Source organism: Salvelinus alpinus, chromosome 30, assembly GCF_045679555.1.
Source record: "Salvelinus alpinus chromosome 30, SLU_Salpinus.1, whole genome shotgun sequence".
Classification (NCBI taxonomy): domain Eukaryota; kingdom Metazoa; phylum Chordata; class Actinopteri; order Salmoniformes; family Salmonidae; genus Salvelinus; species Salvelinus alpinus.
The window spans coordinates 35,635,284-35,648,806 of record NC_092115.1 but is presented as its reverse complement, the minus strand read 5'-3'; the positions used below and the strand labels follow the sequence as shown (position 1 = coordinate 35,648,806).

The 13,523-nt window shown below is 40.6% G+C and overlaps 1 protein-coding gene across 4 annotated transcripts in view; it reads right to left on the bottom strand.

Moving 5' to 3' along the window:
* Positions 1 to 2,483: 2,483 nt before the first annotated feature.
* The window catches only part of LOC139560614 (matrix metalloproteinase-16-like), a 44,769-nt gene continuing 33,729 nt past the window's right edge, over positions 2,484 to 13,523 (bottom strand). For all 4 annotated transcript variants that reach the window (XM_071377545.1, XM_071377546.1, XM_071377543.1 and 1 more), the window contains 4 exons: positions 10,400 to 10,538; positions 8,070 to 8,220; positions 7,075 to 7,190; positions 2,484 to 6,835 (listed from right to left, as the gene is read on the bottom strand). In XM_071377545.1, coding sequence (XP_071233646.1) covers positions 6,468 to 6,835; positions 7,075 to 7,190; positions 8,070 to 8,220; positions 10,400 to 10,538 — 774 coding nt within the window. In that variant the 3' untranslated portion in view covers positions 2,484 to 6,467. The remainder of the gene's footprint in view (positions 6,836 to 7,074; positions 7,191 to 8,069; positions 8,221 to 10,399; positions 10,539 to 13,523) is intronic.

Genomic DNA, 13,523 nt, shown 5'->3' with positions numbered 1-13,523 from the left:
AAATGTGATTTGATTTACCCTGGCGACGCTGGGCCAATTGTGCACCACCCTATGGGACTCCCAATCATGGCCGGATGTGATTCAGCCTGGATTTGTAGTGATGCTTCTTGCACTGAGATGCAGTGCCTTAGACCGCTGCGCCACTTGATTGGTCCAATGATTGGTCCTGTCTTGGATACTCATTGGCCACCAGTAAATGTTTGACCAATGACATTGTGGGGCTGACATGTACCCGATAATTGTCTGTTGAGAAAGAGAGATGGACAATTTGGATATTTTGTGAATAAATATTTAACATTTTCCTCAAAGCAATACCATAAAATCTTTTTTATTATTTTTATCAGGAGAGTTATATTAACCTACTATATATTGTACTATAATTATTTCATAAAATACTGTAGATTTATCAGACAGTTTCATCCTGAATGATTCTCTGATGGCCCTTAAATAGCTGTAGATCCCTACAGAAAGTTTATTTTACTGATCCACCTCTCTGAAGTGGTCAGAATATTCTCCATTCATACATAAAGTAGATAATCATTCACAAATTGGATGATATGCCAATTGAGGAGTCTGCATGTCTCACCTGGTATGACCATTTCCATGGAGTATTATCATGCACTATGTTGTGTGGTCAAGGGAAGAAACATCTGTGACATTAATAATGTGTCCCATGCAGAACAATAATGAATTGTTTCTGTGAAAATGTTATTATCCTCTTGTAAGTCTCTGTCCCATGATGCATGTCAAGTTACCCCAGCCGTTCTGGGAAGCTCAGGTTGAGCGCTTCAAGTTCCTTGATGTCCACATCCCCAACGAACTGTCATGGTCCAAACACACCAAGACAGTCTTGAAGAGGGCACGACAATGACTATTCCCCCTCAGAAGACTGAAGATTTGGCATGGGCCCTCTGATCCTCAAAAAGATCTACAGCTGCACCATTGAGAGTATCCTGACTGGTTGCATCACCGCCTGGTATGGCAACTGCACGGCCTCCGACTGCAAGGCACTACAGAGTGCATACGGCCCAGTAAATCACTGGGGCCAAGGTTCCTGCCATCCAGGACCTATATACCAGGCGGTGTCAGAGGAAGGCCCTACAAATTGCCAAAGACTCCAGCCACCCTAGTCATAGACTGTTCTCTCTGCTACCGCACAGCAAGCGGTACTGAAGCACCAAGTCTAGGTCCAAAAAGCTTCTTAAAAGCATCTACCCCCAAGCCAAAATACTCCAGAACAACTAACTAAATGGCTACCCTACATGCACATACTACCTGAATCACCTCGACTAACCTGTGCCCCTGCACATTGACTCTGTACATAGCCCCGTTACTGTTTTTTATTGTTGCTCTTTCATTTTATTATTTTTCAATGTTCTTATTTTTTTCATTTTTATTTGTATTTATTTATTGTTTACTTTATTTAGTAAATACTTTATTAACACTTGGTTTTTTCTTAACTCCTTTGTTGGTAATGGGCTTGTAAGTAAGCTTTTCACTGAAAGGTCTACATTTGTTGTATTCGGCGCATGTGACAAACACAATTTTATTTGATTAATCTGCTACCTGTCACTGTTAATCAAAGATGTGGTACCTACCGTGGTGCTGCAGTACTACTGTAACTGTCCTGGATAATACATATTTCAAACCTTCACCATCTTTGACCTTATCTTCATTAGCATATGTTTTTTCTGTAATCATCCCATCACACGTCACACTGCTTTCACAGTGTGTTTTTAGTATTTTTGTTTTGTTGAATGTCATTAATTGTCAAGGACAAAACAGATGGATATGAATATATGGGTCTGTGCTGTGGGAGTGTGCGCCCCCCTTCTCTCTCTCTCTCTTTCCAAAAATGTCATGTCTCTTGTATCGACTGCTGTGTAATGGCCTCTTCCCACTTCCATTAATAGCACTCCAAATTATCCGTAATGGCTTAACAGCATGTGTCAAAGCAGCAGAGAGAGAGGCACTCAAGAGCCTGGTAAAGGCATCACTTATCTACTTCCAGAGGACAGACAGAGCTGGTTACTATGCCAGACAGTTTTAACATTTAATGCTCCTGGTTTTTATGATATTCCCTTTTGCCCTTAGTGGAGAAGATCTCATGTTAGTTGACTATAAAATTATAGGGTTTTGGCTTGTTATGGCATTGATGCTGATCCTTTGTACGCACAGATGGAATTCTCTATACAATCCGAAATTATTAAATGGCAAAGCCTTTTTTAAGCGTATTCATCCTTTTGGTTTAGCCTTTTTTCTAATTTTCTCTTTCGATCTCTTTGCTTTCAAACTTCAATCATCACTTCTGTTGGCGATGATACTACTACCACTGTATTTCATTTGATGATAACTTATAAATAGAATTGTCTTAGATTTAAACACTTAAAAGGAAAATAACATTTACATGAATAACGTGACTGTAATGTACAATGACAAAAACAACCAACAACAAACAAAGCATGATGCCCAAAAAGCTGCACTGCATTTTAAAATACACTTTATTGACAGACTTTATCTTGCCCTCAGAACAGTGCAACGAGACTGAGGTGCTGATGAGCACAGAGGAATAAATACAGCAATACAGTACTGACTGAACTGAACTAGCCTGACTGGCTCTGCTTCAGAGTTGGGTTCCATTTAAATTCAATTCAGTCAATTCAGGAAGTACACCAACTGAATTCCAAATCCTTGTTAGGGAAAATTTGAATTTCAGCATACTTCACGAATTGACATGGAATACTAAGCTACTAAGCCATATGGAATTGTTTTAAGAAAGTCATACCAAACATAATATTTCTATTTGATTTTTAATTTTAAGACCCCTTGTATAAATCATATTTTTTTGTTTTTTATGACCATTTTTATTTGGTCTTACTACTATTAGCCTATCCAAACGTATTGAATAACAGATTCACATTGAACAACCGAGTCCCCCCAAAAAATCTAAAGGAAGTTTGTTCTGAAGCGTCTGTCTGATATCTGAGAGATATAAAAAAAGATCAGATAACATTTGTTATTTTTTTGTTATGTATCTAACCCCAATCTCCAGATACACTTCCATTCATTTTTTCGAACTGGTACCTGGGGACCTTCAGGACGAGTCTTGTGAGGCCTGTGGGAGTTCTAGAGCAACAACCGACATGTACCTGTTTGTGAGAGTCTCACATTTCCATAGAGTTTTGTAGGCCAAACTGTTCGATCTTACAGACGATTTTGTGAGAAGACCGATTTTCGGGATGTCTCATGGTCTGCCAAAAACCGCTCTTGCTCTGTTACTTTTCAGCGGAAGTGCGAAATTAGATTTCTACGGGGGCGCGGACATCGACTCTAGATTAAATGATCCATGGAGAACAACAATGAAAAATGAATGACTTGATAAGAACCCTTTAGTTATATGATTTCTACGGGTTACGATACAGTGTCTAGTGAAAGTCTACACACCCCTAGCACAGTTTTCACATTTCTCTGCCTTAAATTTAAATCATATTTTTTGTTTTGAAAGCACTGAGGTCGGAAGTCTGAGATTTCTGAGTTCCCAGTTCCGAGTTCCCAGTTGTTTTAAACGTGGGAACAGTTGTCTTGAAAGCACCATAAATCTCATGGTACCCTTCGCCAGCTCATATCTGTGTGAAGCTGGATTCAGTGCTCTCATCTGCATTAAAACCAAATATCGATCCAGGTTGGAAGTGACAGCAGAGATGAGGTGTGCACTGTCGACCATGCCCCCTGAATTTAAGAACCTCCAACCATTAGTGGTGGCGAGATTAGGTCAATTATGTCTGACTAATTTGCAATTGATTGTCATAGACCCACATTAAAATGATGTGATGGTGAGTTAAGAAGACAATCAGAAATACTGTTAGAATGTTTTTCAATTGACTGCCATAGCCCCAAATAAAAACGTTTACATTGGCTTTTAATTTTCAGATATCAAAATGGTGTCGTGGGGCAAACATGTTTGGGAATCTCTTTTTTAGGGCAACATACACTGAGTGTACAAAACATTAAGGACAGCTTCCAATTCACCGGGGCATGGACTCTACAAGGTGTCGAAAGCATTCGACCAGGATGCTGGCCCATGTTCACTCCAATGCTTCCCACAGTTGTGTCAAATTGGCTGGATGTCCTTTGGGTGGTGGACAATTCTTGATACACATAGGAAACTTTTGAGTGTGTAAAACCCAGCAGCGTTGCAGTTCTTGACACAAATCAGTGCGCCTGGCACCTACTACCATGCCCCGTTCAAAGGCTCTTTTGTCTTAACCATTCACCCTCTGAATGGCACACATACACAATCCATGTCTCAATTGTCTCAAGGCTTAAAAATCATTATTTAACCTGTCTCCTCCCCTTCATCTACACTGATTGAAGGGAATTCAACAAGTGACATCAATGAAGGATCATAGCTTTCGCCTGGATTCACCTGGTCAGTCTATGTCATGGAAAGAGCAGGTGTCCTTAATGTTTTGTATATCCATTGTTTTTGTCAAAATTGCTCAAACTCAGTCAATTTCGTTGGAAATTATTGATGTATAGAAATATTTAAACCTTGTCTCTGTTTTTCAAGGAGATTTAAGTCAGGACTGAGACTGGACCACTAAGGAACACTAAACGCATCTTCGAAAGCCATTCTGGAGTGTATTTCGCCTTAAAATGTGTTTATTTGTCCCACTGAAAAATACAATTATATTTTAGTGTTAGGTCTTCAGAGGACTGAGGCAGCTTTTCCTCAACATTTTTACATTGGCTTTGTTCCTTTCATATTTTTGGGATCTGGACCAACTCCCCAGTTCTTGCCGGTGACATGCATACCCATAACATGATATTGCCCCCACAATACTTGTAAAAACCCTTTTTCACTCTGTGATGTGTTGGATTTGCCCCAAACCTTTTATTTATTGAGGCCAAAAAGTTTATTTATTTGCCATGTTCTTTCACTGTGGAGTAGATTGTGTACACAAAAAAAATCCCAATTTAATCTCTTTTTAGATGGAAATTTAAGAAACGAAATGTTCACTTTTACAAGGGTGTGTAGACTTTCACAAGGCACTGTATGGTATTGATATAGCTGTTGATATGGAGTTCAATATCCTGATTGTATAAAATATTTAAGTAAAAACAAAAAAGAAGTACCACAAATGTGGACAACTCAAATCCCTAAAAATGTAAAAATAAGTTTCTTCACGTTCACCGGGAATCTCACATACTGAGTCATCTCACACACGTCGAGAGGAACGTGACATCACACAACCACACTGATTTTAATATCACGGAGGGCAACCATGGGCAATTCAGAGACAATATACTGTAACATGTTTATTGGGACCTACTGTATATTGTATTCACATTGACTGTACCTACTGTATATGTCTTCAGATCACAGCCAGGATTTTGCCACTTTTTCTTGAACTTTTTTTATCACACCATGTAAAAGAATACATGAAAAACCAACCGCTGTCACTGCCAGTCAGAAGAACATGTCAAAAGATGTTAAGAAACGAATAGAGTAAACCCCACTACCACTATCTTCATACAGATTTGTGGAGCCTACATACAGTAGATATGTTAACGCACACACACCCACACAGACCCAGTCACGCAAACACACTCACACACACACAAAGAAACATAACAAAAGTAAGCTATGATTAAGGCAGTCTCCAAAATATTGCAGAGATGGTTTTGGCCCCTGTGTTAGAGACAGACTGCCACAACAGTCTTATTCAGTCCTCAGCTCTGTTCCTAGCTGCTGCTGCTTCCCATAGACCACAGACAGACAGAGAGCACACCAGACCAGACGGATGGTCATGAGCAGATATGGAAAAGACATGGCCAAAGAAAACGTCAGCGTGATGTCATGTCATGATGATGTTAGATCCATAGAGATTAGAATTAAACATCCCGACAAAGAATCCCGGAGTCGTAATCCTCACTAGGAAGGGAAGATAGGTCAAAGGTCATATTTGGTTTGGGTATCAGACAGTCCACCTCACAAGTACTAATATTTGAAAGCACAGAGTCTGGGCAACTTGAACTTTACTAGGACATGAAAATAAAAAGTAGTAGCCTATTACTAAATGGTCCACTGTACTGTAGATAGTAAGGGCTTGTTAGGGGCGTGCAGAGACAGAGAAATACATAGGTCCCACACAGCTTTCCTTTTTCTCCAATAACTACTGAGTGTACCCAATGATAGAGTTAAATCAGACACATCATCGTTGGATTTGGCAGCCACAGTCCATCATAGTCTTGAATGAAGACGGCTAGCTTTGCTCCACCTTGCATGTCACAAAGAGGGCAAAGCACAGTAGAGGACTTCTCTACTGTACTGCATATACTGTCCATCCACAGAGGGAGTTGGTTTAACAACTAGAGCGCAATAGGAGTTTGATCGCTCTTCCCACAGTCCCTAGTGGAAGTTCCATACACCTCCCCTACAGTTCCAGTTCCCTCTTAGGTTTAGCTCAGACCCACTCCTGCATGGAGCGCTTGCAGTACAGTATGTGTCTCTGCGTGCTCTTCCTCCTGAACTGGAACACGGTGTAGAGCAGGACCATCATGCACAGAGCCAGGACGCAGGGGATGGCGATAGCCACAGCATTCTCTGTGCCCCCTGTGCTGTCCAGCTTGATGACGACGTCCACGTCACCGTTGCTGCTGTCGGAGTGACGCTCCTCCACCTCTGGGGGGCTCCAGTCCCAGTCGGCGTCGGCCGGCAGGCCGTCGCAGCCCATGAAGTCCCTCAGGATGGAGCGGGGGTAGCCCGGCTCCACACGCAACCGCTGGTTGTTGAACTTCCAGTACTCCTTCCCCTTGTAGAAGTAGGTGAATCCTGTTCACAGGAGAAAAAACTCAATATTTAAACATTCATACAAGTTAATAAAATGACTTGTGCCAAAAAGTTTATCCTAAAATGTACATTTTCTAGTTTTAGAACACAATCAAAAATGTCCTGTACTGAGAAGCAAGGCATAAATAGGCTATATAGAGCAAAGAGGCCAATTTGAGTCATTAGAAAGAGATGTGATGCAGAGATAGAGGACGATATAGAGGGAGGAATGGATGGCCTACCGTTGGCCTTGTCCACAAACGCCCCCTGAGGGGAGTCGGGGATGCCCTTCCAAACTGTGATGGGTTTGGGGTAACCAGGGTCCATGTTCCTCATGTCTTCATTGTACCTCCAGTATCTAAAGCCAGGTAGGAATGAAACAGTGCAGTCAATATCCAGAAATGCAGATGTAGGATCTTCATTTGAGCCAGTTTGCTAAAGGAGGAAAATAATCCTGCAACAATAGTTAATTAGAATTATTATGTGGATTATAATTAATGACGTTTTTATAGGGTTTGATACATTTTCTGTTAGGCCAACTTAAGTCGGACATTTCAGAGTGGAAATTCGAAACTTTAGAAGCTTTTTTAATACCCAAATACACTACAAGTTTGCATTTCCTGCACACTCACTCACACTCACACTTACGCACCAACATTATAATCTCATGATCTTCTACACGTACACACAACTTTTAAGGCTCAAGATAACGTTACGCTGCCATACCCAGAGGGATGATGTCATGGTCTTAAAAACAAAACTTCATTAGTGAACAGATTGCTGCGGAATGATGACAGCATCATGACAAATAATCTGATCTGCTCTCGCACCAGGGTCAGCGCCTCAGATGATTTAATCTATCATGACAGCTTCACCAACTATTTGAGCCATATTGGTAAACACCATGTACTAAGTATAGCATCTTATCCTCTTACAGTCCACATATATAGATGGTCTCCTTAGCAGATAAGTCCCTCAACATTCGTGCCAATATCAGTACATTTTATATCAGCTAGCCTGTATCATTGTCATTGATAAAAACTAATACAGTATAACGTATAACCTAATTCACAATCTAACAAATCTAATGTAACTCACAGATGGTCTCAAAGCCTCCATAACATGCAGGCTCCTTGTCATCAATGCCTGCCAGTCAATTCTATCATCAGCTACAATCTATCGCCACTATGAATCAAACCAATGTGGTGTCATGGAGAAATGAAAAGGTAAAACAGACCTGTCTCCCTTGAAGAAGTATGTCTTGGCCACGTCCTCCCACCACACAGCGGTCTCTATGCTCTGGGTGGGCATCCCGCTCCCAAACAGAGAGATATCCTGAGGGTAGGTGGGCTGCAGAGTAGTGTCCTTGACCACCCAGAAGCGGTTCCCTAAAAATAAAAATAGATCAGTGGATCACTGGTCAGAGCCTGGGTCCAAACATTATGTTTTACACTGTTGCTATGTAACACTGTGGGCAGTATATTGTGACTGTTAATTCATTCCAATAATGAGGGCTTATTACACTGGCGTACCGGACACCCCCGCAGCCCCCGGAAGGCGGAAGGCCCACACCTTTGGGGCCCCATCCGCATGTCCTCGATGTCTATTTTATTTACTTATTTAATCATTTTTACAGTAACCCTCCAAAAAGTAATTTATAAACTTTTTTCATTTCAATACGTACTAGGAAGCTAAGTGTTTGTTTCTTGTGCTTCAGGAATGTGTCTGAAAAAGTGCCTCAAGCCTTGAAGAAAATAAATTGATTGAAAGAAACGGGATATCAGTGAACAAAGGCCATGGTCCAGGCTACGACGCCGCTAGTGCAATGAGTGGAGCTTATCAGACCGAGAGAGTTTTTGTTCAGAAAACGATCTCTCCGCAGAAGCGACAGTTACAGGGAGGGTAAAAAAAAGCTTGATTGCCGTAACAATATCAGGGAAACTGAGCAGAAGGGATTGGTGCTTTAAATACCGTAGTTCTGTATCATCTTTAAATAAACCTCTCATTCTTCTTATTGGCCTCAACACATTACGGAACGAGATGAAGTGTATAGGAAGCTCTGGGGACAGGTCGTCTGGATACTGGACAGTCAATAAATTTGGCATTTAATAGATTGGTTTTACGCACAACAACTTTCTATCCAAGCTGGGAGAAAGCGTGAGGACAGCTCATGTCATGCAGGTTCAGGTAGGCTACATAGGACCGTTGTATATTCCAAAAAATCAATTGGGAGCTGATTAGTATGCTGCTGCATCGAAAATAAATGTTACAATCTGCAATGTTTGAATTTCCTACTTTAATTACCGAACAAGTAATTACATTATTGCTGCCAGCCAGCAGACACTGTGTATAGCTTTGTGAAATGTTAGGATTAACATGAGAAAAGGTCGACCAAATAGGCCTAGTAATAAACATTTATCCAATCCATTAGCTAAAGCAAAGCTACAGGCTACATGCCCTGGCATCATCGATTCTATAAGCAGCCACATAGACATGAAGAGGGGGGGACTGCATTACGCCAGTGACTTATTTGCATAGTTCAGGAGTTGTGAGTGAGTTGTGAGTTGATTTAAGAGCTTTTGAAAACTAGTGTAATTATAATGAGTACAATAAGGGGCTACTAAAGTGTTGTTTTATTGTGAATGCAGTACAATAAGGGGCTACTAAAGTGTTGTTTTATTATGAACGCAGTACAATAGGGGCTACTAAAGTGTTGTTTTATTGTGAACGCAGTACAATAAGGGGCTACTAAAGTGTTGTTTTATTATGAACGCAGTACAATAAGGGGCTACTAAAGTGTTGTTTTATTATGAACGCAGTACAATAAGGGGCTACTAAAGTGTTGTTTTATTGTGAATGCAGTACAATAAGGGGCAACTAAAGTGTTTTTTTTATTTATTGTGAACGCAGTACAATAAGGGGCTACTAAAGTGTTTTTTTTATTTATTGTGAATGCAGTACAATAAGGGGCTACTAAAGTGTTGTTTTATTGTGAACGCAGTACAATAAGGGGCTACTAAAGTGTTGTTTTATTGTGAACGCAGTACAATAAGGGGCTACTAAAGTGTTGTTTTATTGTGAACACAGTACAATAAGGGGCTACTAAAGTGTTGTTTTATTGTGAATGCAGTACAATAAGATGCTACTAAAGTGTTGGGAGTCCAGTCCAGTAAATAGCTCCTCCACGAGGGAATAAATAAAGCATGATGCTCTCTGTGATCCTGCTGGGTGACAGATGTCATGTTAATTTGCCTGATGGAGGGATGCAGGGATGGAGGAGGGGCTGAACTCTCACCCGTTATCATACAGTACAAAATTGATGCTATTTAGAACATATTTCTACTAATTGCATTGGCATTCTCTTGTACTTATCAATATGACATTGTGATGACCACAAACTGCTTTGCTCTGTCTTTTTCTCTCAATTGCTCTCCTCAAACTACCCTTCAAACGTAATGCTACCTTCTGCTGATACAAGAGTAAAATAAGATTCCCTTTCATCTCCATCTCTCTCCCATCCTCTCCTTTTTCCCTCTCCTCTATCTCTCATTCCTCTCTTTCTCTCACCTTTGAAGAAGACAAACTTCCCTTCGCTGTTTTCGTAGACGGCGTCGATCTTGGCAGGCAGGCCTTTCCAGAAGTAGTTGATCTGCATGGGGTAGCCAGGGACCACTGAGTTGTCCCTCACCCTCCAGAACCACTGGTCCTACACACGGTGCAGACAAAAACACATGATCTTCATCTCCTTCTCTGTGGTAGCATAAACCCAGACTCTGAAACCTGCTTCGTCGCATTCCCTAAAACCAGCAGTGATTGATTCCACTGAAAGCCTTCAGTGAAAACCTCCACCTCCTTATGTAAACATATCTTTTAACATCTCTCCATCCAAAGTCAGGGGACATGGTCAACAGTGGAAGTGTAATAATAACCATAAAATCTTGCCTGTCAAACAGAGAAATGGTTCCAATAATTTCCCCACCATTCATTTTCCCCATAGGAAATGTTAGAAGAACTTACAATAAGGGCTGTGTTTCGTGTAGGCTTACCCGGCGTGACGTTTTGATAACCATGTAAATCTCTTTCGGACAAGGTGACTTTTATCAATATAGTAGGTTTTATTTACTCTCAAATTCGAAACGCTAGTTAGCATTGCTAACAGGTATTATGTCAATTTAAAACTTGCACAAGACAGTTCACAGAATTTTCAATTTAAAGCCATTTTGAATTTTTTTAAATAATTGAATATCTGTGTTTATCAAAGTTAGAAGGTGATAGTGAGAGCACTGGGTGGAGTCCTTACCCTTTTTAAAATAAAAGCTAAATTAGTGCTGAATTTACATCCCTTCAAAACAAACCTTTGTGAACGGCTGTGTTAATCATTTCAACCAGTGGACATAATTGGTTCCCCAAAAAATTATAGACCTTAGGAGAAATACTGTTACAACCAGGTGATTTGTCTTTATTCATGTTATCCAATGCTCTTTTGCGGTCATGGAGAGAGATGTGGGCTCCCAGGAAGCTGGCTTCTTCAGTTGAAAAAAGATGAGTTCTTATAGCTTTTAAAAAGGATTCAATCTGGCTTTATGTGGATGTACAATCAAAGGGGTACAATTCTTTATAGAAACAGGAAGTAATTAGTAATTCACCTGATTCAGATTCAATAGTTGCAATATCCGCTAATCGATCATTACTACAAAGCTTGTTAGACAGTAGACGACTGGGTCAATTACCATGGAAGTAAAGGTTGAGTCTAACTTGATGGATGTCAAATTCTGCTCTCTGTCTTCTCAATAGATTTAGACCTGTCTTGACTTTGAAGAGAGTAGTCGCTACCTGGTCTGATAAAGGTGTTTGTTGAAAACGTTCTAACGTCGTTAACAACTTTTCCAATTCTGATATCTTCTTTAATTGTGATTTATTCAGCCCAGATGAAAATGCAGTTGCATTGTTTTTAATAAAATCTTCAATGACATCCCATAAAATCGGATGATCATCGACTTACTTTTTGTTAATCATTATCAATTAAGTTAATTCAGTTTCAAATTGTTCACAGAAAGTATGATTTTGTAGTAAGGAAACATTAAAGTGGCATCTTGTGGTTCTTTTAGGAGATTCTGGCATTTGTATCTGGAAATAATAAGCATGATGAACAGATATGCTCATATGTCGAATTTCTATTTTCATGATTAAAGAAAATAGAGGAGTAGATAATAGCACGAAATCAATACGGGAGAATGTTTTGTGCCTGTTTGAATAGAAAGTGTACTTTTTTGCTTTAGGGTTATGAGCTAGTCAGGCATCAATGAGGTTGTAATCAGAGAGTATATGTTGGAGAGCCTTGGCTGCCTCTGGATTGTAGTTGGTCTCATTAGTTTTGTCCCGCATGTCCAAAATGGCATTCATGTTTGTCCCAATAACCAGTTGGAATTCACTTAATTCTGACAATATGCTGCTCAGAGAATCAAAAAACATAGGATTATATGAATTTGGAGCATACACATTAATAAAGGCAATTTTCTTTCCATTATGGGTACATTTAAGGAAAGTGATTCTGCCTTCTTTGCCTTTAGCCAAGATGGTACTTTTTTATTTCTTATGTGTCACAATGATTACCCAAGCAAAAATATATATATATTTTAATATATTACAAGTATACTGAAATACACAAAATAATCAAATAATATACTTCAAATTCGAGATGTATTTTTCTAGTATATATTAAGTAGACTATAATATATTATATTCATTGTTTTTCAGTCTTGTAGCATACTATAAATATGCTATCATCAACCTTCAATACACTTATTAAGAGTACACCTTAAATTAATCATTTTTCAGTCTTTAAGTATACTATATTGGGGCAGCAGCGTAGCCTAGTGGTTAGCGCGTTGGACTAGTAACCGAAAGGTTGCAAAATCAAATCCCCTAGCTGACAAGGTACAAATCTGTCGTTCTGCCCCTAGGCCGTCATTGAAAATAAGAATTTGTTCTTAACTGACTTGCCCACCCACAACAATCAAAGTGAAAACACCTACCTTAATATGGCTCTCAATCAGAGGAAATGAAAACCACCTGCCTCTAATTGAGAGCCATATCAGGTCACCCTTAAACCAACACAGAAACACATAACAAAGACTACCCACCCAAACTCACGCCCTGACCGTCAAACACATACAAAACAGAAAACAGGTCAGGAATGTGACAGAACCCCCCCCTCAAGGTGCGAACTCCGGGCGCACCACCAAAAGTCTAGGGGAGGGTCTGGGTGGGCGTCTGACCACGGTGGTGGCTCAGGCTCTGGGCGAGGTCCCCACCCCACCATAGTCAAACCCAACTTCCGTCTTCCCCTCTGAATGACCACCCTCCTATTCCACCCACTTACTTTAAAGGGTACCGTCGATATAAGGGGTAGCACCGGGATAAGGTAGCTCAAGACAGAGAGGTAGGTCAGGATAGAGAGGTAGGTCAGGATAGAGAGGTAGGTCAGGATAGAGGGGCAACTCCGGACTGAAGGGCAGCTCCGGACAGAGAGACAGCTCTGGACTGAGGGGCAGTTCTGGATGGCTGGCTCTGGCGGATCCTGGCTGGACGGCTCTGGCGGATCCTGGCTGGACGGCTCTGGCGGATCCTGGCTGGACGGCTCTGGCAGATCCTGGCTGGACAGCTCATGGCTGGCTGACGGATCTGTCTG